We start from the raw sequence: 25408 nt of genomic DNA, 5'->3' as shown, positions 1-25408 counted from the left end.
TTTCATATTGCAGAATGATATACCAGCATCTCTTTATCCTAGGTTCAGAGGGATTTTTTTTTTTTCTGGCATCTCAACATTTGTTGTCCAAGTGAGTTACACATTCACAGGAGGGAAGTACCAGACATCCATGTTGTCACTGCAGGATAGCCCTCAAACTCTAGCCAGTGACTTAGGAACTGTGGTTTTGCAACATCACTAAACCAGTTTGTTTAGGGAAATGTGGATAAAAACTGAATCTATTTAGTATTAACAAAAGGTAGCTTAACACATGAGTGTGGGCAGAGTGGGGGAATGTGATGTTGACCTGTTCACTCTACCCACTTCTCCATTTTTTCAGCCTCCTGGATTTTTCTCTTCTTTTACTGCTTTCTCTTTTTAAATCCATGATTAAACAAGTGTTGTGTGACAGATAAATATTGCTCTCCCAGGTAAGAGGGACAATATTTCATATTGTTTCTGTATGCATAGGAAAGAAGGCCAAAAAAAAGTGTTGATATTTCAGTCCAATATTTTTATGTGATTTATTATTCATAAGTTTTTATAGTTCTGGAAAAAGAAATTTGCTTCAATGGAAAGTAATTTGTGGGTTGGAGATTAGGGCAGTGGTATATATCTTTCAATCAAATCTTACAGATTTATAAACATGAATATGTTTAAGACCTCATACAGAGTTGGCAATGTCTGTTAAAGATTTATTGTTGCAGTAGCAGCATATTTGTGGCAATAATAAGAGGCCATATGTCACTTCTGAACTGCACCTGCAATTTGCACTGATGTCTGTTCAAGAAGCATCTGAATGGGTTTAGTCTGTATGCCTTCTGAAACTGAAGTCAGCCAAAAATTGCCTCTCCACTTCAGTGCCCCATATTTGTTGGCTTAAAAGTTCCTGCCTTTCTAAGTAGGGCAGATCAAAGAGAAAATGATGGTGTTGCTAAAGAAATATTATACTTAGTGGATAGAAGCCATTATCAGGAATTTCCTATCCTCTGGGTAGTTTCATGACTCTTGGTCTCACAGCTTGTGAGTCCTGCTTTTTAAGCCATGCTAAAATAATTTTCTCCCAACCAGACTGATCCACTGAGGAGTTACTAACCTTGAAAGTAATATCTTTTTCTCAATATATTTTTAGGAACCTCCTATAGCTTGACATACTTTTTATTCTCTTCTTGATTATAGTGAATGAGATATACTTTCATTTTGGAGAAATAAAGATATAATTTCCAGCACTTGATATGTTCAAGTGATAGAGCAAGAATGAACTGTCCTCATTCCATTTTGAGCCTAGAAAGATTTGTTGACAAGTAGTCTGTCACCTTATGTCATATCACAGAAATTTCCACCTTGTATAATGATCTCTTGTTATTACAGGAGGATGAATGCAGCAGCAGGACGTTTCTACATAATATTTACTTTTGTGTAATATTTAATCCCTCTGTAAAAACTTCAGCACTCTTTTCCACAAATATTATTTTTCTTCTTTTTTTTTTTTTAATTTTAATTCCTCATACCTTCCTCCTACATTCCTTCAATGCCTTCTTAACAGGGCTTGTTTCAGTGGGTGTTATAATTGAGAGAAACTAGGCTAAACCTGCCATTTGTCTTTAAGGCAAGATAACCACTTATGCAACTTTCAGTTGAATTGTGGTTACTGAAGCATTTTGCTGTTTCTGATTAGTCCCACAGAGTGTGAGCATCCTCATCTTGTCAGTTCAGAGGAGTCATTAAAGCCTGGGTAAGCTGTGATGATGTATGAGCTATGGGTATGTAAATTCCCTGTTAGCAAATGCATTCTTCATCTTGTCAATTTTTTGCTACCTGCTGCTAGCTCTGTAGGTAGCTCTGTGCAGCTGATTGAGGGAAAAATATGGGAAGTAGATTGCTTGTAAAGAAATAGTAGAGGTGATCCCTACATGTTCATAATTAGGCTTCTTTGGAAGACCTTCTATGAAAACTGATTTTCATGTAACTTGGATAGAATAACAATGCAATATAGTGTCTGCTATTCTGTGTACACCTTACCACAGAGAAATCTATGATTCTACCTAATATTAAGGCAGTTTTAGAATAGAATAAATAGCATTGAACTGGCAAGTTTGAGATGCACATTATATATATTTGTATTGTTGTAAGTTCAAAAAATGATTTTCAGAGTAAATTCTCAGATGTTGTGAAGTATTTAACATAGTTTCTTGTCAATTACTAGCTCACAATATAGCTGAGGCTTTTCCACTGGATCGTGTTGGTTTCTCTGTACAAGTTCAGCAACATAAAAATGTCCTGCTATACTTAGTAGCGACCTTCTGTATCAGTAATTTGTTTTCCAGCTGATGGAAATAGGTTTTCCTCTTAGCCATAATGATGCTCACCCACACAGTGAGTGTACAGTGATACTGCTAATGCAGAGCCATGCAATCAGCACTTGGTTTGAGCATTGCCATAGTGACAGCATAGCAAAGGGTATTTCCTGTCAGAATTACACCTTTCAAGTTCAATTCAAGAGGCCAGTTGAGGGTGGCTTTTTTTTTGTTTTCATTACTACAGATTCTTTTCCTTTTTGCTTGTTTCATATTCCTAGAAAAAAAAGAAATTTATAAGCATTTTTAAAACATTTTGGTCATTTTCAGAAAAACAAGTACAGAGTTGTGATGACTGCCACTTGCTTACTAGCCTCTAAGATTTTCTTCTAAAGGTAACTTTCATGAAATTTACCATTATTAACAAGTGAAAGTAAACAAAGCACAATTATGTCCAGCTAGGAAAAAATGACTGTATATTGTCCTCCTAATTAGCCACCATATATGCTTATAGCTGTCATTCCCTGATCAGTATGTTTTATTTAATGAAATCTAGATGATTGGTTTTTTTCAGCTGAACTGTGGGGCACTCTGCACACACCAACCTGTTTGGTCATAGGAGACTCAAATGGCAGGTGAATATGTTACAACTAAGACATTCCATACAATTAATTATGAATCAGAGTAGAATTGTTTCATGGCAATCAGCAGATCAATTTGAGAAGGTTTTCTTAAAATATTTATTTTGTACAGGGATTGTTGCAGTTACTAGTGTGAATGGTTTTGCACAGCTGGTGATAGTTCTAGGACTATGTGTGAGTGATTATCCATCAATCATATTGCCTAATTGGCTGAGACAGCTACTTTTTACTGTATTTGGGAAAAAAAATGGAAGAACTGCTTAGTAGCAACTGTCTGGTGTGTGGAGATAGCACAGGTTTTAGTGTAGCATTGGGCTGAAGGGGAAAATGAAATGTTGGCAAAAAGAGCACCATAAACAGCTGCTGTCCTTTTAGAAGAATCTCTCATATTACAGAAGTCCTCTTGATTTCAAGATCTCTTTTGAAAGATCTCGAACATGAATTCATTTTAACGGCCATGAACAACTGAATGTCTATTTTATGTACACTTATATGATGGTACTTTATCTGGTATTGCTGTATTAAAATAATTTTCCCTCTGTACTTGGCACTGGTGATGCTGCACCTCAAGTACTGTGTCTGGCTCTGGGCCCCTCACAGGTGAGGGTCAGCCTCTTCCCCTAGCAACCAAAGACAGGACAAGAGGAAATGTCCCCAAGCTGTGCCAGGACAAGTTCAGGTTGGACATCAGGAAGAATTTTTTCACGGAAAGGGAAGTCTTCAAGAAATGACTGCACACAGCACTTAGTGCTATGGTGAATTTTTTCCTGAAAGAGAGATGGTGTATTTTTTAAGCTTAAGGTATCATAGCTGTACCTCTCTGCTTCCTCATTTACTGCAAATTAATTTTTCTTCCTAAAAGTTCCATTAACATTGCTTGATATCCTCACAGCATGCTTGCCTTATATTAAAGTGTCTTCATCTCAATAATTATGTTGTTTTACTGAAGTATTTATTTAAACAAAATATTTGATGCTTCTGAATTTGGGAAAGGTTAATATGGTGAATATGAAAAATGTTAAGGAATCTGGCTAACCCTAGAGTTGATACAGCAGTGATTGCTGTAATTATTTTTTTCCCAAATATTTTCTGTTGCACAGTGTAACTCCACAAAATCTATACCATCTGGCTGAAAAATTCCCCATTTAGCTCTGGTAGATAGGTGATATTTTGTCTTTGAATTAACAGTGAATTTGTCACTCAGTTCTGCTCACTGGACAGCCTGGATTTCAGTGTCAGTAAGGGTTTATAAGCTATTCAGTGTCCCTGTGTTTAAAAGGAAAAAAATGGCATAAGATTTAGATTTCTACATTTGGCATTAAAGGAGCATGTTTGCTTAGGGATTCTTAGGACAATTAAGTGCAATGAATTTTCGTGTCCCAATTAGTTCTAAATTTATTTGGTTCAGAAGTTAATTCAAATTAGGACCACATCAATTCTGAGTAAATGTGTCCAAACAAGAACGAAATGCAATTAAACTACTCCAGTTTATAATTTGTTTTCAATACATTTTTAATAACACTGTAAACAAAGCCTCAGTCTTTTAACTAGCACCTCCTTCCATGGCACACCTAGCAGTTGTTTATGCTAGATTTTCTTTGCCTTTTTAAATACAGAGAAGATGTGATGCAACACATGATCCTGAGCTGTGAGGTGCCCCCAGAATGTCTGTCTCAGGTGGGTATTGGAGCAGCACTGTGTGCAGTGCTGGCTGATACCTGTGTCAGACTGCAATAGATACAGCACCTTTTTGGGTGCTGGGCTCAGCCTTTCACCTCCAGCCTGCTGGCACTTTGCTCTGCAGCTGCTGTTTCTGGGGTACTTCCCTGTGCCATTTATGTCTTCCCATGATTGCCTAGTGTGGGTTCATAGCACTTCTCACAGGTAATCTGGTGCAGCCAAAATTTCTCTGTGTTCCCTTGGAAGTCCAGACCAAAATTTCTCTGTGTTCCCTTGGAAGTCCAGACCAAAGTAAAGCTCTTTTCCTTGCCTAAGTGATTTGGAGAACACAAAATCTCTAGTGAGAGACTCAATATTGGCATGGGGCAGTCCCAGATACTAACATTATCTTCTTCCTGAAGTCCTGTCCTGGGTATACTCCCTGGCAAGAAACCTAATTTTCCATCCCATGGCTTCTAAGTTTCTTTATTAGTATGTTGAGAGTGACTGTACCCAGCACATACAGGAAGACAAAGTACACTCCTATACAGTTTTCCCCAATCATCTGAATATTTCTAGCAGGTTGATTCTGATATTTATAATAAGTTAAATATACATAATTCAGACATTGTGAAATATTGCTTCTTTTTTTCCCCAAAATATATTAATTAGCATTCAAGACCCATAGATTTTTTGGTTTTTGCCTCTATTTGTGTTTTGTACTGAACTGCATATTTTTCATTTCACATCCTCCTCGGTTTTAATAAGATAGTTTACTTCATTACCAAGTATTTGTAAAATGGGGTGTGCGAAACTCCTTAGGTTTGGTGATGCACTCCAAATTGCTTTTTCAGTCTGCTGTTTCCAGTAACATGGTGGTTGGCTTAGCTGGGTAGAAGGGGGAAGGTAATTTTTTGTTCTTCTTCCATCAAAACACTATAATTACATTTGTTTGGAAAGTTATCTTAGAGTTTTCAAGAAGTACTTTAGGCTAAGATATTCATGCCCTTTCCATTTTAGCATTGTAATAGTAATAAATAGTCTTGTCTCAGCCTTTATTTATGTGTAGTACCTGAAACACTGAATGACTTAGCTTGTAGGAAATTCTGATTTAATGCAAACATGTCACAAGGTTTTCAGAGTCTTACAACATTAATCTAATCAAGATGAAACTTTAGGGCAGGAGAGATGATAAATTTTGCTGTTGGATTGGAGCTGTAACCAAAGCAGGTGTGGCAAGTGCAGCAGTGCCAGTGCCCGCTGGCCCTGCACCCTGCTGGTACAGGCTAGCCATGTCCTTAGCATTGCATCTCCTTTCTCTGTAAGAAGATGACTTCACTAAAAATGCATCCTGGAAATCACTCCATCACTCCATGACTTCACTAAAAATGCATCCTGGAAATCACTCCATTGATTCCCAAGGACTGTTTGGAAGCTGTGGGAGAGGGCTCATGGACTGGCCCAAGGCCTTGCCCGCGCAGTTGTAACGATGCTGGTGTTGGCCATGTCCAGCTGTAGTGCTGGGTTTGTCCCCTGGCACGGTGTCCATGCAGATCTGCAGCCTGTGCAACACCCTCTGCTCGGTGCTTTCATAATTTCCAAAGTCCGAGCAGAAGCAAGAGCGGCTTGACCGTGGAACCGAGAGCAATTTGTCTGCCTGCTTGTGCTAGAGTGGAGAAATGGAAATGGGTTCTTCAAATCTGTGCAGGCACATAATCCAAATGACAGCAGGGTCACTGCAGTGCAATTATTTTGAATTAAATGAGCTGTAATGCAGCAACATGAATATTTGAAACATGGAGAACAGTCCTTTGTTGCATATGTATAATGTATATTTTAGTCAGTTTAAAGTTGTTAATTCTGTGGTTTATGGTTCATACACTATTTCCTTTGGGACATTGCTCCCCACTATAATAAATTTCACAAAGTCCTGGTAATTTATTACTTTTGGATATATCTATATGAGGTAATTTTGACTGTGCCAAAGTACAAGAAATGTATTTAAACAGAAATAAATTGTTTGGCAAGGCTAGAGCAGATTCTTTATTTCTGAATTTTTTCCTAAATAGTAATCTATCTTAATACTTTAAATAGGTAGTGGACATTTTTTATTTTAATGGGATAATGGGATTGAAAAATGCCATGTCATCTGAGAAGAAACTGATCTGATTAGATGTGTACAGACACTTTAAACAAGTAAGGATTCATAGTAATTAACTAAAGGTGGTAGAACTGTTAGTGATACAGGCTAAAACAAAGAGCTAAGAAAGAAAACACTTGAAAGGGGAAACTTGCCCAATATCTTTTTAATCAATATTTTTTTCTGGCTTGTATTTTCCTAGTAGTACAGGGAAATGTCAGTTATAAGGAACCATTCTGTATAGAATGTGAAGGTATTTATAGTTCCTTACAAATTACTGTTTCTGCTTAGAGCTTGATTTGTTTTCAGAGGTGCTGTACTAAATTTTGCTTGGAGACATTGGCACATGGATTACTTCTAGTTTTCAGGTCAATGGGGACTGTGCTCTGCTTATAAAAAAATGAGAGGTTACAGTAAAGAATGTTTGATGGAGTTAATTTAAGATACAAGGACTTATTTGTATACATATGGTTCTACTGACAAGGGTATTTAAAAAACCTCTTTTATTATAAAACAAAAAATATTGATTAGCTGTGAAAGTTGTCATTGAGCAGTTTACAAGAGCACTTTGAAACCATTTATATGAAAATCAGGAGAAACTGAGTACACTGAATGTTTCATTAATTTTATGTAATGACATACATTTTTTTCCAAAATATGCAGTAGACTCAGATTGTGCAAATTAACAGTAATTGTGATAGTAAAAGAATATTTTGCCATGTTTTCTGATGACTTTCCATAAATCCTGAGCTGTAAACATCTCTGACTCACTTTCTTTTTGACTGATTTCTTATCTTCTCCATGTCTTCTAATTTTATATAAACCAGTTTGTTTGCTTTAATGTTAATAATAGATAGTTCTTCATCACTTTAAAACCACCTCTCAAAAATAATTTTTCAGGAGTTTGCCAAGTACCTCATGCCTATGGCTTATAAGTGCCTCAAAACTCTATAAAGATAGAATAAGTACTAAAAAAAATATTTTACAGATGAACCTTGATCTCTGGATCTTATAGCAAATACGTTTTCACCTATTCAGACTGTCCTGGTCAATTTTGTCATATTGTAAATAAATTTGATGCATTTCAGTGACAAAGTAAAAAAGGAATTTTAATGTTACTGCTTGAAAAGGCTGTTTCACAATTATATGACTTTCAATTTAGCTACTAGGACTGAATCTACACTGGAAGGCTATAAAGTGCTATATTTTAAAATCAAGGTTGCAAGAGATGAATAATAACCTTTTTTAGATTAATTCTTATAAAGAATACATCAGATCATTGATCACTGCGGTTTCAGTAAATCAGTAGGAAAAAACAGAGAGAACCCCATTCTTCATTCTCCTTGTGCTTTTCCATCTGAAGCAGACCAAGTGTGAGTTGTATGAGAACCAGACTGTTGAGTAATGATTCTGTGACATCCTTATTAATTACATTGCATCCATTTCTTAGTCCTAAAAATGTGAAAATTCCTGGACAAATAGAGGAGAAGGATTAGGCCTTCAGCCTATTTTTATATGTTACAGTATGAAGAAACTCAAGGAATTTATTTATTTGTCATATTCTGTCTGGATGAAGTAAAAAAATGCACGTTGATACCTCTTCCTGAATAGGAGAAGAAAACATGCCACCATAGATGAATTGCAGTTAATTTTTCAGAGATGATAATTTATTTAAATGAAGAATATAATGTATTTAATTGCCATCACTTTTATAAATTGCTGTCCATGCATCTGAACAGAATCTCTAGGTATGACTCCAGAGTGCTGCCACAAGTGCATCTTTTAGAGCTTAATATTTGGATCAAAGTGTACTTCAAAAATATATTTTTAATAAATTTTAGTCAGTTATGTTCAAACTAAAATACAAGAATTATGTATGCCTAATGTATAGAGTGTAATATTGTATCTCAAAATAAAAGTTTGCATAAAAATATAATTAATTTTGCAGTATAATACAGTATGAACAGAATTCTGGCGTGTTTTGTTTTTTTCTAATACTTTTTGCATAGTATTTTGGTGACAGGACACTGAATGAACATAGCATTGATCTATAAAAAGATGGTAATACTTGCTTCACTATCTCTGACTATTTCAAACTCCTGCAAAATATTGCAAATGACATTATAATACATTTCCTGCATGACTTATGCTGTCGTTTAGCTCTTCCAGCAGTGACCAAAAACCAAAATGGAAACTGTGACTAAAATCAAAATGGAGTGGAGTCAAAGTATGCAGAGATACAACTCCAGAATATGACCCCAAATTGCCAAGGCTATCCTGAGCTCAGGGTAATTTCTTCTGGTGAATCTTCTGGTCAATCCTTAAAACTCAAATCAGGAGGATTCCTGTGCAGCAAGCTTTCTTGTGCTGGTTCTGAGAATGCTGCTTGCAAGGGTCTCTTGTTTTCCCCTGAGCTGTTATTTTTCCTGATACAATTTCCAAGGACTTAGAATCAGCAAATCATTTTGTTTGTAAAGGTGGAGTGTGTTTTAATGTTTTTACATTTATTTACATGGTATTTCAGCTGTAATTTTATCACCAAGTGTCATAAGATGTATGTCACAGACATCTTTTATGAAAAATCCTTTCTTTAGGATTTTTCCTCCTGAGAAGCTGAGAGGCTTCAGGAGCAAAATGTAACCAATGGTTATCTGCTGCTGTGGAATGCAGCAGGTGGATCTGTGATTGGTCTCATGCAGTTGTTTGTAATTAATGGCCAATCACAGTCAGCTGGCTTGGACAGAGAGTCCGAGCCACAAGCCTTTGCTATCATTCCTTCTTTTTCTATTCTTAGCTAGCCTTCTGATAAAATCCTTTCTTCTATTCTTTTAGTATAGTTTTGATATAATATATATAATAAAATAATAAATCAAGCCTTCTGAAACATGGAGTCAAATCCTCGTCTCTTCCCTCATCCTAAGACCCCTGTGAACACGATCACAGATGTAGTTTTTTATAGCCAGTCCAACCTTCAGAACCTTGATTTAGCTTAGCATCATCAGTAAAGTCTGTTTTCTCACTGTTCCTTGCTTTCCCTGGCTTCAGTCTCCTACTGGATCTCTGAAAGGCTCATCTAATTCCTTCCTTCCAGTGTGAAGACTGATGATTTCCTACAAATGTTCACGAGTGTTTAAACACATTTTATGTTTCCATCAGAGGTCCTTCCTTCTAACACCACATCATCCTGGTCTTTTGGGAATCAGATATCTGATTATCAGTTTACTTTCTAGCCTAGTCCAGGTTAGTTTGTTGTTTAGAGAACACTCATAGATGCCTGAGAAATTATTTCCCTTTAAAATAGCCACCTCTCAGCCCTTTACCTATCTAATGTATTTATTTTATTGTTCACTAAGTGCATTGTTTATTTTGATTTGTAGTAATTTAATCAGAAGTTCTTAGAAAATTTTTATTGCACTGTCTTCCTCCCAACCACCTGTCATAGTTTCCTCTATTATGAACCCAGATGGAGCAAAGGTATTTTATTTTTGTGTTCTGACCTCATTTTTCATGAATCCTCCTTTTATAGCTTGAACATCTGTTAGCCCTACCAGCTCTCTGTCTGGCTTCCAAATCTCTGAATACTATTTTGTTTTCTTTTTTTATACTTTTTCAAGTTGTTCCTCAAAGTTTTATTTTACTCGTTTTGTGTAAACTCTACTTTGTTTTTTTTAGGCTGATCGTTTATGATCATTTTTGTTTTCCTTATTTAAATACAGTGTTGGATTTTAAAAAGATCTTCTTCTTGAATTTAATAATTGAGTTTATTATAATTCCATACCCTGCATATGTCATCTCTTCGATTTTTAGGCATACCCACAGCTAGATCCCTTGTACTCCAAAGGAGGTCTTTTCGTTTTTGTACAGCCTCTTCCTATCCTGCACATGGCCTCAGTTCCAGGTGTCTCCCAGCTCTTCCTCCTGACACTGCTGTGGCTGTGGCTTTGCCCCAGAGCATCCCCTTCTCTCTGAGTCTGCCCATGCCACAGTGAGGGTGTGGCAAAGGCTGCAGCCGTGCAGGTCGCAGCTTTTGGCTCTCAAATGACCTGAGAATTTTGTCTCTGGAAGTTCTGTCCTGTGTCCCTTGTGTGTTTCTCTTTTTAATGCAAGGACTGCAAATTGCTGTCACTAGTGTGTCTCTGGAATCTGCACAGACATATGGGATGCACTTCTCAGAGCCACCAGTTCAGCTCTTTGTCCACGTCATGCTTATAAATACTCTATAGAGTATTTATATAGAATGCCATATTCTCTCCATTTCTGAGAGAATATGGAGTTCTAGGCTCACCAGGCTTGACTGCTGTGACACTGGAATTCATCAGCTGAAAGTCCATTTAGGATTTGGGCATCCATGTTTATTAACAAGCATGGAGTTAGTTTCTTTTGTATTTGCTAAAGATTAATGAGACATCTGCTTGCATTATTTTAAGTGGGTGATGTACAGGTCTTAGAATAACCAAACATGTAATGCCTATACTCCGCATCTACAAGCATTTGAAAAAACTTAGTTTGGAAATTACACTTCTACAATAGACTCAGAAATAGCCATTTTCTGTTGTAATTACAAAAAAATGCAGAATGCCACATGGCATAAGAGAAGACATGGCAAGGGTGAAAGTTGTCATCTGAGAAAAATCCCTATGAATTTAAATGTTTTACATGAAATTTGATGTTATGCACTGATTTTAAAACAAATAATCTTCTTATAAAGCAGCTTGTCATATTAATCTAGTGATGTAGGTAGATATACCACTTTGTGATTTTGGAGGATTGTGCTGTCAGTGTGAGGATGCATTTGCTTGGTTGTCAGCATCATTGTTTAGTGTTTAAGTGGAGAAGATTACATGAGTGAGTAGTTGTCCATTGATTTCATTGTTGCTGCAGGTTGAAGTGCACTGGTTTGTTCTTATTTTGGTGCAATATTATTTACAGGTGTATTCAGTTTTAAGGGGAGTAGAATTGTTTTGGAAATGAATTTGCAGTGGGAAAACATTGCCCGTAAATTATACATGGAACAAATCTTTAGATTTTACCTTTAAGAATATATCAGTTTGCTTCCTCTACTTTGCTATAATCTAAATGTTTGAGACATATATAGTCTTTATCAAAAAAAGCTTTATCAAAAAAAGCTTCAAAGCACTTTTGAGATTTACACAGAATATAATGTTCCACGTAAACTTGCAATTACATTTCCCCTCAGTGTCTGTTGGAAGTTAATTTTCCTTATTGTTTCACATGGTTTTGTCACATATTTGCTCTCATTGTTTTAGTTCATTTCAGTACCTATTGCATTTGCAGACACAAAGGGAGTGTAAATGTTGGGGGTTGCAAATCAAAACATTTCCTCATTTGTAACATTTGAATGCAGTGATTTCCTGGAGAAATATGAAAAAGTACTGGAAGATGAAGGTTCCCAAGAGGACTAGAATTTGTTCTTTTGTTCATTGCAAGACCTAGACATTGAGCTCCAGACCTGGAATTTGTGACTTTTTGTAAATGTAAATGTGTATGAGATCCCAGAGTTCACACAGTTACTGAATGAATGAATGAGGCAGTTGAACTGGAGGTGAATGGCAGCTCCAGGCAGAGAAGGGTGTGGAAATGGGACTGATGTGCTTGAAATTCAGTCCATAGACACGAGTCTCACAACTTGGTCAGGTGCTACTGTGAAAGTGAGTTTCAAATCCTGAACCATCTTCCTAGATACCAAATCTGTTATTTAGGTATGGCTGTGTCACTTTAACCCTTCCAGCAGAGCACTCCCAGCTCCCTTGACAACTGGAGCTTGGGACATAATGTCTTGACAAGGTGAATTGAAAATATTCACTGCCTTCATATTGGTGGCTCTCTTTAATATGTATTTTACAAACATGTTCATCCTTCTTGAAGGTTGTAGATGTGCTAAAGCAAGTTAATTATGATGGAATAAATATTAAGGTAAAGTCAGATGGTTATGAAATACACCTGAGGCATTTCTAAATCTTATGTTAGAGAATTCAATATTACTTCTATAATATTCTTTTAAGTGTGAATCAGATCTGAGCCTGGGGTGCGAGAATTAAAAAAAAAAAAGGTGTAAGTGAAAAAACCAGCAGATCATTTAATATATTATCAGGCAGGGGCATCCAAACCACAGTTTTGTTCACCCAGGAGTTTTTGTGTGGCAATGGCAAGAGTGTTGGGTATTACAGCCTGCATTATTCAAAGGCACTCAGGCCTTCCAGCTCATGCTTGCCATCTCATTTGTCACGTACTGTATGTCTTGGTCTTTCAAGGTGTTGTCCTGCAAGTTCTTTTTTCTGTGCTACATTAATGAAGTTTGAAGCACGGTTATGTTGCTTGCAAAGGAATACCATCAGCAGAGTATTACAAATGAGTCTCAGGTTTTTGGATTCTTTTGATGCTCAAATACTCTAAAACTCTGTGATTTCTATTTCTTTTAAAGAGAATGAATAGATATTCTGAATTGCAAATAGAGAGTGCTATCAGCTTTCAACTTGGCAAATTATGAACATTTACAAATCATAGAATCATGGGATCAGAGAATGGTTTGGGTTGGAAGAGACCTTAAAGTTCCAACCCACCTGCTGGGCAGGGACACATTTCACTTGATCAGATTGCTCAGGGCCTCATCCAGCCTGGCCTCAAACACAGCCAGGGATGATGCATCCACAGCTTCTCTGGGCAACCTGTTCCATTGCCTCACCACCCTCACAGTGAAGAATTCTTCCTTATATCTGATCTTAATCTACCCTCTTTCAGTCTGAAGCCATTCCACCTTGTCCTGTCACTCTGTGCCTGTGTAAACAGTCCCTCTCCATCTCTCTTGTAGGGTCCCTTCAGGAGCTTGAATGCTGCTCTGAGGTCTCCCCAGGGCCCTCTCTTCTCTAGTCTGAGCAACCCCAGCTCTCTCATCCTCTCTTCACAGGAGAGGTGCTCCAGTTCCCTGATCTTCTTCATGGCCTTCTCTGGACCCTCTCCAACAACCAAAAATAATGGGGGGAAGAAGTCTTGTTGTATCCTTATTTAGCACAGCGATTGATTCTTTACAGTTAGCAAATCTGTTGCATTGCTATCAAACTACAGAGGAATTACTCTATATATTTTAAATTTGGGGTTGCAATCAGCGGAGTTAAATGAAATGTAAAATCAGGTATCAGCTCCATTTGATTTCTACTACTGCAATTAGCCCTGTGTGCTGTGGAGGAGGAGGCTCTGCAGGTCCCCTGGTCTGCATGTTAAAATGCAAGCTGGGGCAGTTCCAGTTTGGAGAATGGACATGCTCTTTGTGGGCCCAGTATATTACCTATATAAACCAATGGAAAGCTCTCTGCCCAATAATGGAGGTAATGCTGGCTGTTTTCTTTCCATAAGCTCATCACTGTGAGAAAAAAAAAAAAAATTAGGAAAGAGTTTATTCAGTTTAGTGTGCAATGTGCTCTTTGGACAGATTGGTACAGGAGGTGTCTTTTGAGAATCAGCTCATGAACAATGGCGATTTATTTAATGGTATTTATCCTGCCTTGTCCCAGTTTGTATTCTGTCCTGTCACATCTGACTGAATGGACAAACCGAGCACAATGTCTGTTCTCTTAAATTTCTATAATTTTCACCTGAATTTATAGTTGAGATCAGACAGATGTCTTACCTGAGCTCTTTGGGAACAGAATTCAACAGCAGTTTGAGTCCTTGAATTAAGTGTATTAACTGTTTCCTCCTGTCAATGTTATTTTGGAATGCTTTGCTCCTCTTCAGATATTTCTTTGCATTACCATCTCAGATCAGCCAAGACCTCATTAAAAAATCTTGAAGGATACTTGGTTTTCTTCTCTAATGATAGTAGAAGATAATGAGATGGAAGGAAGAAAAAAAAAATCTTCTTGAATTTGCCCTTAGTAACAAAGAAAAAAAAAAAAAAACAAAACAAAAAACAGGTGTAGAAAATGCAGCAGGGGAAGGTGAAGGAACCAGAGTTTCATAAAATATTTTGGAGTGATTTCACAGGCTTGTTTAATTTTCACAGAACTATGTGGTTTGCATATGTCAGTTGCTTTAAAGTAATGCTTTGCTTTGATTATGGATGTGACTTGACAATAAAATTGTTTGCATAGTGCTCAGTATATGTAAATTGATACTTAAATGCTGTTGTAAGTATAATTACTTTAATAGCAAAAGGCAAAATCAAGTTGACTAACAGTTTTTAATTATATTAACATAAACCATTTGTGATTTAATACAATGGTGTCTACAAAATGAGATACTATATGCATGTATGTTAAATCAGTCCATTAACACAGTGGGTCCAAATTAACTGTTGTTATATTTCCTTGACTGATCAGAAATTTGTGTTTTATGCTACATTTGAGTAGTCCACTAACACACATGGGAAAGATACATTATTTTTATGGTTGAGTATTCAACCCTAACTTACCCTGTTTCTTGTTGACTCAGAGCTTATCTTGGGAAACATATCATCTGGCAAAGAGAAATCTTTCACATAATAGGAAATCATATTCAGTTCAGTAAGAGTAAGATGATGTGCATGAAAGTCCCACTGTACTACTACTTCTTTAGATATTCTTTAACATTACAAACTCTTCAAGTTAGAAAAAAGTTGTTAGGTTGCTGCCAGTTAGCAAAGAGCAGATGGTGTTTATTACTGTGACCGGTAAATTGTGTATCTGTGGGAGTAATAAGCCCAATTAGCCAAATGTTGATTGTGCTTTTAAGTGTTGTAGTCTTGGTACCTATTTCTATACCTGTGAGTATGTTCATTATCAACTTCTTTGTGCACTTTGGAAAAAGCTCAGTGGTGCACTTCTGCAGCCTAAATTGTTGGCATTTGTATAAATACCATTTTAGGTAATGTCTTCCAAATGAGCCAGTCTCAGACACATAGTTCCAGGAATTCCTTATTACTTACTTTGTATTTGATTTTCCCCTAAGTGGTAAAATTTGACTACTTCAAGCTTGGCTAGAATGAATGTTAAAAGCCAGGTGACTTTGTGTCCTAAAGAATCCTCTTGCCCTTCATTCAATAAAATACAAATCCAGTACAAGGGAAAGACATGTTTAGCTCAGCATACTCTGCAGTTTTTAAAAACACTGCTCTGCTTGCATAGTTTCCCAGCAGGGAGCAGTGAGCCATCAAAGAATTTCCTTACTTTTAGAGGTGTGGGTTGGGATCAGTCAGGACCTCTGGCTGGTGGCCAGTTTGCTGAAATCTTTCACCTCTCCCCAGCACAGGCTCAAGAAGCCTGAGAACCATTCCTGTTGGCCCTCAGCCTTCACCACTGCCCCAGCTGGGCCGGACAAACAGGGACACCCTTAGGAAGAGCAGTGTAATAATCCAGGTTGCAGGAGAAAGACAAAGCCAAAGTGGGATATAGAGTTGTAGAATTGTTTGAGTTGGAGGGGACCTTAAAGATCACCTGGTTCCAGTCACCCTGGCTGTGGGGCAGGGGCATCTTCCACCAGACCAGGTTGCTGAGAGCCCCATCCAGCCTTGCCTTGAACATTAGGATCCTCTTTCTCATGTCTGAGTTGCAAAAAGCAGACTCTGGTGTTGTCTTTCTGCCAGCAGAAGCTGGTGCTGCTGCACTTTGAGTATGAATACTCTCTGATATCTGAGCCTGATGATTTTAATAGCAGTGGTTTCAGCAGTCACTTCCTCACAATCCAAATAAGCAATAGTTGCTACATACATTCAGTAAGGTCTGGTTTGGGTTTTTCAGACATACTTGACAGCTCTGTAGGGTCAAGATCATGTCTTCCTGCATGGCTGTGCACTGTCTGGTACAATGAGTCCCTCTGGATACTTCTGCAACTAAATAATAAAACCTTTGCAATTAACAACTTGTTAATTAAGGATTTAATATAGATGCACAACTTTAATTTGTTCCTTGGCTTTTCCTCAATTACCTCACCTTAGGTTTAAAAGCAGAACCACATAAAATAAAATGCTTGGGTATTTTACAGATTAGCAGATTTTAATAAATGACACCACTAATGCATGTATTAGAGAAAGAGCCATTCAAATTTTTCTGACTTAAGAAAGTTTAACTGAATAAGGGTATATCAGACACCAATTTTTTTCTTTTTATCACAAAATTTATTTTCATTTTAAGGCTTATTTAAATTGCTTTATATGAATGCCACAACTTGTTACCAGAATTCTGAGAGAAGATTGCTAAAAGTGAAAAGTGAGGAGATATTTTTCCTATGTCAGTGTAGACTTCTATGTAGAAGATTTTTGTCTGGAGTTGCTGACCATCTGTTTCATGGAGTTATGCCAAAAATCTATTTTCACTGTAGATTTAGATGCTTGCAATGAGCTAGTAAATAGCCAGACAAGTATTGCAGCATCTTCTTCTAGCACACCATAAATATGAGTTCCCAGCACTTCTCAAGATAAAAAAAGGTGTAATAAAACCCCATTTATTTCTTAGGTAAATCTAGTCACAGTAACTTTAATAATTCTAACTTTGTTAATCAGATTTAATTTATTCTTGAAGCAATTCCACTGATTTAAACCTGAAATTAATTTGGCCTGGAGTTTTCAAGAAGCTGTATTTTGCCTTTGAACATTTAGTTTTTCTGTGCATGGGCCCAGCACTGGGTTATTGTTCAAAGCATAACAGAGGGATGAGACCCAGTGAGCTCTGTAGGAAAGCGCAGTTTCTCCATTTCTCCTTTGGTTTTGGGACCGCTGCAAAAACATTTCTCTGGTACAAGGCTATAAGAAAGCAGTAGCACATTTTCTTTGGAGTAGATCTCCAGGGTACATTCATTTTCTGCTTCTGGTGTTTGCTCTCTCCTGACATGCCCTGCTAAGGTAGAGCCCTGCAAGGCTCAGTCCTACCAAACAGGTGTCTCGGAAGCTCTTCTACAAGAGACAGCAAGCATCACATGACATAGCTGTAGTAAAAAAATAATGTTGCATGCTTATCTGGAGCACTAAATTCATTTTGTTAAAGCCAAGAAGTACTAGGTATTGAACAGGGTAAGCAGCTACATATAGAGGGAGACAAACTGGACTCTGCAGAATCTGCTGAGGAATGGAATGGAATGGAATGGAATGGAATGGAATGGAACGGAACAGAAATAGAATAGAATAGAATAGAATAGAATAGAATAGAATAGAATAGAATAGAATAGAATATTATTATCACCACTTTTAATGAAGGGTTGGGACCACAGTCAGGCTAGAACTGATTTATTGCTCCTCAGATAAACATCAGTCTCAGAGGCCATGAGGTTTAAGAGAGCAAGCATTTGGCCATAGCTCGAAATGGTAACAAGTTCTTCATGACAAGACAATATATAGTTTCCAATGGACACTTGCTACAAAGTTTATTTTGCTGTTCTAACCTATCACCTTTACTTACTTCTACTGCACTGTGTGGACACTTTTATCCACTGGGCTACTCTCACACATACACACATATGCTTCTATTAGAACATCTGAACTCTTAGCTTCTCTATACAATTACACACCTACATTATAAACCCTTCACCATCTTATCAATACAGTTTCTCACTTACTTAAGGCATATTCTTACTTACAACTATAGAAATGTAATTTTATAATTTTTCTCCCTAATGTCTGTGTACTTTAATTTTGCATCAATCCAAGCTTCTTCCAAGGCTGCAAATCAAACCCTTCTGTGTCTGCGGAAGTTTCTATCTCTCCATTTGCCACAGTAGAATAGTTCCAGTAGGATAAGAACTACAATGCTCAGTCCAAATGCCTGACCAATTCAGGGCTGACCAAAAGTTAAAGCATTATTACAGGCATTGCAATGCAATGCTTACAAAATGTTGAGAAAAATAAAATTTGCGTTCATAGTAGTCCAGTACTTCCTTAACATGAAGTCCCTTGTGCATAACAAAACATGAGATACTTTTAAAATTAATGCTGTTCTAAATTTAATGAGCTGTCAGAAGTCCTAGAAAAGGACCTTAATTATAGGCAGGTCTCAAACAGTAAGGTTTCATTCAGATGTGGCTGTCTTGGTCTTCTCCACTTTTCCTGAGAACAGGATGGAATTTAGAAGGATTCTTCCCCACCCTTACCCCCATCCTGCTCTCCATGAATAAGGACAGGATTTCATGAGGATAAATAGCTCTGAAAATGGAATACACTTTGTCTCTCCACAAAGGAACTGATAGCAATGGTGAACAAAGAACTGAGAAATAATAAACCTGTTTCATGTTGTCAAGCCAGGGCTATTTTTGGTTTGCTGCTTCTAGAAGAAATTAATTTCTTCTCCCAGTTCAGGGCTTTGTTCTGCATTATCTTACAGCTGGAAACATTTGTCTTATCCCATTCGTTATTTATCTAGCTTTTGTTACTGCTCTGAACACTGATCTGTGTATAAAATAGAGACACTCACTGACACAAACTTGTTTTTTGAATGGTAAGCATATTCCTTGATTCTGGTTGTAAAACCCTATTAAATTAGATTTTACAAAGTAAGAAGTGTTATAGTTCTAGTAGAAATGTATTCAGGCTGCATCAATTAGGGAAACAAATTTTCTTCTAAATGTAAACATGCATTTTCTACCAGTCATTGTACTTAGCTTGAGGCTTGAATGCTGATGCTAAACTATCCCTTAGATTTGTTATACCTGTGGTATGTTATCCTGAGGTAGCTGGAACAAAAACTTTTGATGAAAACTGGGGAGCCAGAGCTTTGGTTTGGGCACTTTACTGTCTGATTGCTTGTGTGAAGTGTGAAAGTAATCAGGATGCAGATAAATCTTCTGAAACTGCATGTATATATTAGTTGGGGAAGATTTTGGAGATACTGGCTGTAGATAAAGGAAAGATCTATTGAGCTGTATTCTCTGTCAGGTTTTATTTTGCAGAGGAGAAGGTTTATTCCACAGTTGTTGATACACAAAACATCATACATTTGATTATAAGTAAAGCATCCCCTGCTTTCACCTGATCATTTTCCCCTGAAGACATGCATCATCTCCCCCAGACAAATGATAAAAAAATCTGAGAAAATAATATAAAATATCTCTGCCATAAACCAGGAAGGGTTTCTGCAAGCTAGAAAGCCTAGCTTGTTCATCATGTTCATAAACATGATTGAAAAGTTCAGCCACCTATAGGAACATCTAGAAACACAACAAAATTTTTGAAATGGAAGTTTGTTTGCTCCCCAGCAGTGAAAGCTTTCTTTTAATACTCTCTCTTCTGTATGTCAGCATTTCTTAGCTATCCTCTCCTAATATGATCAGATATTATCCCAGAGACTTAGAGCTGCTATTATTTGGAGAAAATTTTACGCATGGCAGAATTGGATTGGATCTGAGATTGCAGAATAAGATTTGCAGTTACAGCTGCTGTACCACGAATGTGTGTTTGTGGGCAAGGCTCACCATTATATACAGTCCAACTGCCTGAGTTTCCACATTTTCCTTCACTGTCTCTGTGCTCAGGTTGTGTGTGTGTGCATGTGGCTGTAACTGGAACCTAAAATTTCCAGTATTAAAATTGGTTCTGCCCAGCATATCTTCATTAAAAAAAAAAAAAAAAGAGAAATTAAGTTGTGTTTCAGATTTCCTACATTTTGGGCTGTTCACTGAAACATCCTCTTTCCTATGTGCTTCTTTTACCTATATGTGAACATAAAGTATATAATTTTTCACAAGTTACTGGGTCAAAGTTACTCTACCAGTATTTTCAGACCTTGGGCAGTTTTGGGATTATAGATTGTGCTGAGGATATCCAGTGGCTTCAGACATGCTTGGAAGACTGAGTATAACAGTAGGATGCCAGATACAGTGCCAAGGCTTTTCTGCAATTTTAGACAAAACCAAACTTAAAGCAAATCAGTTTTTTAGTTGTAAATAACTGCTTCCTTCCTCATACATGTTTTGTAGATAGTGGATGAAATGTGAGTGTCTGTCTGCTTCATAATCAATAGAGTTAAAATCCCCAGCCACTTATTTCCTGTGAAGTGATTAAAATCCACTTAGCACATAACGTGGTCTATGCTGGCCATACTGCTCCTTTGCAGCAATATGTCAAGGTAATGATTATACAGTTTATGAAGTGCTTAAATATAAATGGTCAACATAAATCTTCACAAAGTGTAATTTAATAGTTTCATTCCATTCAGAGAACAAATGTAGTCAAGCTTTGGTTGGTCTTCTCATAGTTTCCTCCAAAGTTACATAATGTTACAGTTCTTTAACCTTTGAAGGAGTAACTTTTCTTAATACTAAGAAACACTGAAAGGATGCAGCAGGACATGGTTCTTGTCTGATTGATGATCTGTAAGTGTCACAAAAGATTTGATGATGTAACTTGTGGCACCCTCCCTTCTGCAGGTAAGAGGGTCCCTGGAGAGAAGCAAAAGCTCTGCTGTTTGCTCAGCCATCCCTAATAAACCTTACACATGGGTATATAAATGGGTGATTTTTCAAATCTTATTTCTATCAATAGATTGTGTCTTACTATCTAGTATTAAAGTTCAGTTCTTGCCATTTCTTCCTCATTGTTTGGTTTATTTTCATACAAAATTGAATAATCAATTGGAAGCCAACAACTTCTTCCAAGCTAGGTTTTCCCTGGAAGAGGCTGAGCAACAGTTGGAAGACATAGGATTGTTGATACATTGACTGGGACATTGACTGGAAATCAAGCCCTATTTTGAAGAGCTGATACCTTTTAATTAAATCAACAGGTAGACTTGGAAAAAAGTAAAAATACACCAGCTTGAAAAATCTGGTTTTGGAGCTTCAAATCATGCTAAATTTTCCTGAAAATCTTACCACTTACTACTTCCCCCATGGGCACATTATCTTTTGGTTTAGGTGGCAGTAGATTTTACTGTACATACTTATTTTCCCTGTGATTACATACTGTTTTCTTAGATAGCTTAACCAGTATTTGAAAGAAGTTAAAAATTATTTTTAATTAAGACACTGGGCTAATAGCGAGCTTGGGATTTGGAGCATCTGGCGTGATTCAGCGTTTGGGTGTTTCTAACATAGCTGATGCATTTGTGTTGTTACATTCTTGCTGGTTAAAGTGAAAACAAGAATATTTCCACATTTTTTCATTTTTAAAATAGAAGGTAGTGCAAAACAACGTATATTATAACATCCTTATAGACTTTTGTGTGTATTTTTGACAGCGACATTTTTGTGATTGATATTTCTTAATGTCATGTTCTTTTTCTCTGAAACAAAACCAAGGAAGTGCTGATACAGTGACATCCCTCTTGCTTTGGTGGAGCTTATTCTTTGTTGACAGCCAGACCAGAATACTGTCTGTTCAGACTTGAACATAATTCCAAAACATCTTAAGCAAGTGCTGATGATGTCCAGTCAGCTTCTGAATACCACATATCATAGCATTTTTAAAAGATGTTGGAAATAATAAAAAAAAATAAATGAAGAGACTATTGATTACAGAATAAACATATTACTTAATAGACTCCTGCCTTTTTGCTTCTTTGTGTGGACATGATATTAACACCTCATTTATTTATTGTTCTGTCTTCTGATTTTCCTGTAGACATCTCTCCTCTTCAGAAAAAACTGCTATATGTGAAGTGTGCAGTGTTTAGGAATATTAGCAGTGTGGCAAACAAAGCTGTGTTCATTTTAGAAAATGCCCTTGAATATCTACCACCATCTGTTGATTGTCATTTGTTCTGGTGCTGGCAAAACGGGTTTGAAGCCAGTACACAAAACAGCATTTACTTTCAAGTCGATGTGTGAAGCATCAAGTCCTAAAAATCTATCTAAAGCTCTGACTTTGCAGGATATATTACTGGCAAGTAAAGCTGGATAACTTGGGAAAGAACCTAGGCATTGTCTGAGTTTCTCCAGTACCATCTCATGAGCAAATACCTTGTTTAGCAGTTCACTAAACCCAGCAGCCACTGGCCTGTCAGTCCTAGAGAGGAGCCTCCCAGGGTTCAAATAAACCATGAATGCTTTTACAGTCTTTCACACTAGATGAATTAATATCTTGTTGCTCCAGTCTTGTATCTCTGTCAATTAGGCTCAAAGCTAGGTAGGAGTATTTCTTTTAAAGGAAAGTAAAATTTTCTTGTTTAGTCATCATGTTTATTAAGCTTTTGGAAAAGTACCCGTGGGTCTAAAAGAGTTCTCTTACTTTCATTCTAGTTCAATTTTGTTGGGAAATTGCTTGGACCAAGAGGAAACTCTTTAAAGAGGTTACAAGAAGAAACAGGTGCAAAAATGTCCATCCTGGGAAAAGGATCCATGAGGGATAAAGCTAAGGTACTGTGTCTGTATTCTGGTTGCAATTAGTTGAAACATATGTTGTTTTAGGTGTTACACTTAGATTGCCTGTCTGTTTATTAATGACTCAATTAAAAGGCCTATAATAGACTCTTGACTCCAAGGCTAGTTTGTTTTTTTTCAAGTTACATAATTTGCTATGCCAACCTTGCTTAGACCTTCACAGTTGCTATAGTATCACTATTATTTAAGTAATTCACCTAAAAGAGAAACCAGTTTAAAGTTCATTTGTTTTGAGTTTCTCCTGTGAAAGTGCAGCTTGTATTTATTACTGCTTTAATATTGGTGTACATAAATGAGTTTTCTCTTTTGTTTTCTGTTTCTTTAGAGGTGGGGTTTTTTTTAAATGTTGGATATTTATTCAGGGCGTAGTTCTAGGAGAAGATAACAAAGTGGACATTTTGTTTAAGTGTGTCTAAAAATGGACTATAGATAAAGAGAAAAAAAGTTTGGAATTACAGCCTGGTCAATGCCCCTAAGTAATTACTTGCAGGTAAGTCTTACTCCTCCTCAACCAGTTCCCCACCCAGTTTATAAACTGAACATGATGCTCTGTGGTATGGAATATCCCTTTGGCCAGTTTGGGTCAGCTGTCCTGGCTTTGCTCCCTCCTGGCTTCCTGTGCAGCTCCTCACTGGCACAGCATGAGACACTCCAAAGTCCTTGGATTGGGGTAAGCACTGCATAACAACAACCCAAACATTAGTGTGTTATCAATATTATTGTCATACTAAATCCCAAACACAGCAGGGTACCATTTACTAGGAAGAAAACTAATCCTATCCCAGCTAAAACCAGGACATAAGGGAAGCTTTCATGTATATTTGACCCAAAGAACAAGTACTGATTGAATTGTGATGTCTTTTAGAATCTATGGAACAGCACTATTATGGTCAACACAGAAATAATGACTCCTAATGTCACTGTATTTTAACTGTATATAGCCTCTAGTGATGTTGTGCATTATTCTTCTTTCCTTTCTGTCACCTCTGTCATTAATCTCAGTAGCTAAAATTATGAAAGTAATAATATGCTGAAAGGAAAGACCAATCAGGATTTTTGGGTTGGCATTATTTGGTCTTGGTAACGTGTATCAGCAATCACATAGACATTATGAGGTCTGCAATTGCAATATTAAAAAAAATAAACCTGCAAACTAGACAAATTAGGCACACAGATTATATTTAATTTTTCAGAGTTTTCTTTATGACATTTTAGTCAGACATTTAGTGACACTTCAGTTATGATTATAAGGTAATACATGTTGAATACACTACTGATTGTATTTCCAAGTATTGACAGATAAAATATTTTAATTACTCATGTCTAACTTCTGGAATCATAAATATTTCCTTGGATGAAAGAATGTATGTCCTGCTAAACATCAGTCATTTGCATCAGTACTACATCTGATGCCCAGTTGCTCCACTCTCAGCCACCCCCTCAGATTATTATTGCTGAGAGCATCAATTGCCCAGACAGGGGAGTGTAAACAAGTTTAAACACATAATAGACAGATTAAGACTTCTGATTTTGAGATTGGTCACTCTTCTGATCATATAATTTCATTTTCAGCTGATCATAGTAAACAGTGCCAGCACGGCAGGTACTACATTGACTCATGAATAAGTCAGCAGAATTTGAGTATGTCTTCAAAAGGTTTTTAGTCCTTAAGAATAATCTAAAATTGAGCATGAGTTTCATGGAGACTCATTCATATGAGACTGGTGTAAAAAAATGAAGTTCTAGGGTAAACTGGAATTAAATATAGCAGTCATGAAAGTAATTTCTGTAGAGAAAGGCTCATAAGCAATTTATCTTAAACCAATTTAGACATATTTAGACATTACCGACTCAAAAGAAAACAAAATCCCTGTGCAATTACAGTGAGAGGTAGGAATTTTCTCATCCATGTACATCATTGTTACCAGTTCCTGGCAAAAGAGTGTGAGAATAATCATGGGATGGGTAATAGTTACAATTAGCATTTCAGAGAGGCTATTCTAGTTTGAGATACTGATAAAATGTAAAGAAAATATGTTTGACTGTGAGCATAAATAATGGTGTGAATTGCTACATTGCTAAGGAAAATACAACTTGCTCTGGTTAAAACAGTTTTCTTGTCAAAAAACAAGTGCACTAGTATCATTTATGCAGTACTTTTTTACTGATTTAAATACAAATTACCAAAGTCTGGAGGCTTTTTATGGGTTTTTTGAACCATAAAAGAAATCAGTTTATGTATATTGGCTGATAGATCTTTGTTTTGCAGGAGTATTCAAGAAAAATCAATGTAATTTCTCTCTAGAAGCTAGAATTTCCTTAAAGCTGTCTATATTATGCCATGAGCCATAGCAGTTTGTAGACAGACTGCAGGCATG

At 36.8% G+C, this 25408-nt stretch overlaps 1 protein-coding gene across 9 annotated transcripts in view; it reads left to right on the top strand.

Moving 5' to 3' along the window:
- Nucleotides 1-25408, top strand: part of KHDRBS2 (KH RNA binding domain containing, signal transduction associated 2) — a 340503-nt gene that overhangs the window by 82379 nt on the left and 232716 nt on the right. For all 9 annotated transcript variants that reach the window (XR_013181236.1, XR_013181235.1, XR_013181233.1 and 6 more), the window contains exon 3: nt 22890-23006. Coding sequence is in view for 1 of the 9 variants with exons in the window: in XM_054629453.2 (XP_054485428.1) it covers nt 22890-23006 (117 nt within the window). In the remaining 8 variants the exon portion in view is untranslated. The remainder of the gene's footprint in view (nt 1-22889; nt 23007-25408) is intronic.

The sequence above is a fragment of the Agelaius phoeniceus genome, chromosome 3 (genome assembly GCF_051311805.1).
Source record: "Agelaius phoeniceus isolate bAgePho1 chromosome 3, bAgePho1.hap1, whole genome shotgun sequence".
Taxonomy (NCBI): Eukaryota; Metazoa; Chordata; class Aves; order Passeriformes; family Icteridae; genus Agelaius; species Agelaius phoeniceus.
This window is presented reverse-complemented; position numbering and strand designations above follow the sequence as displayed.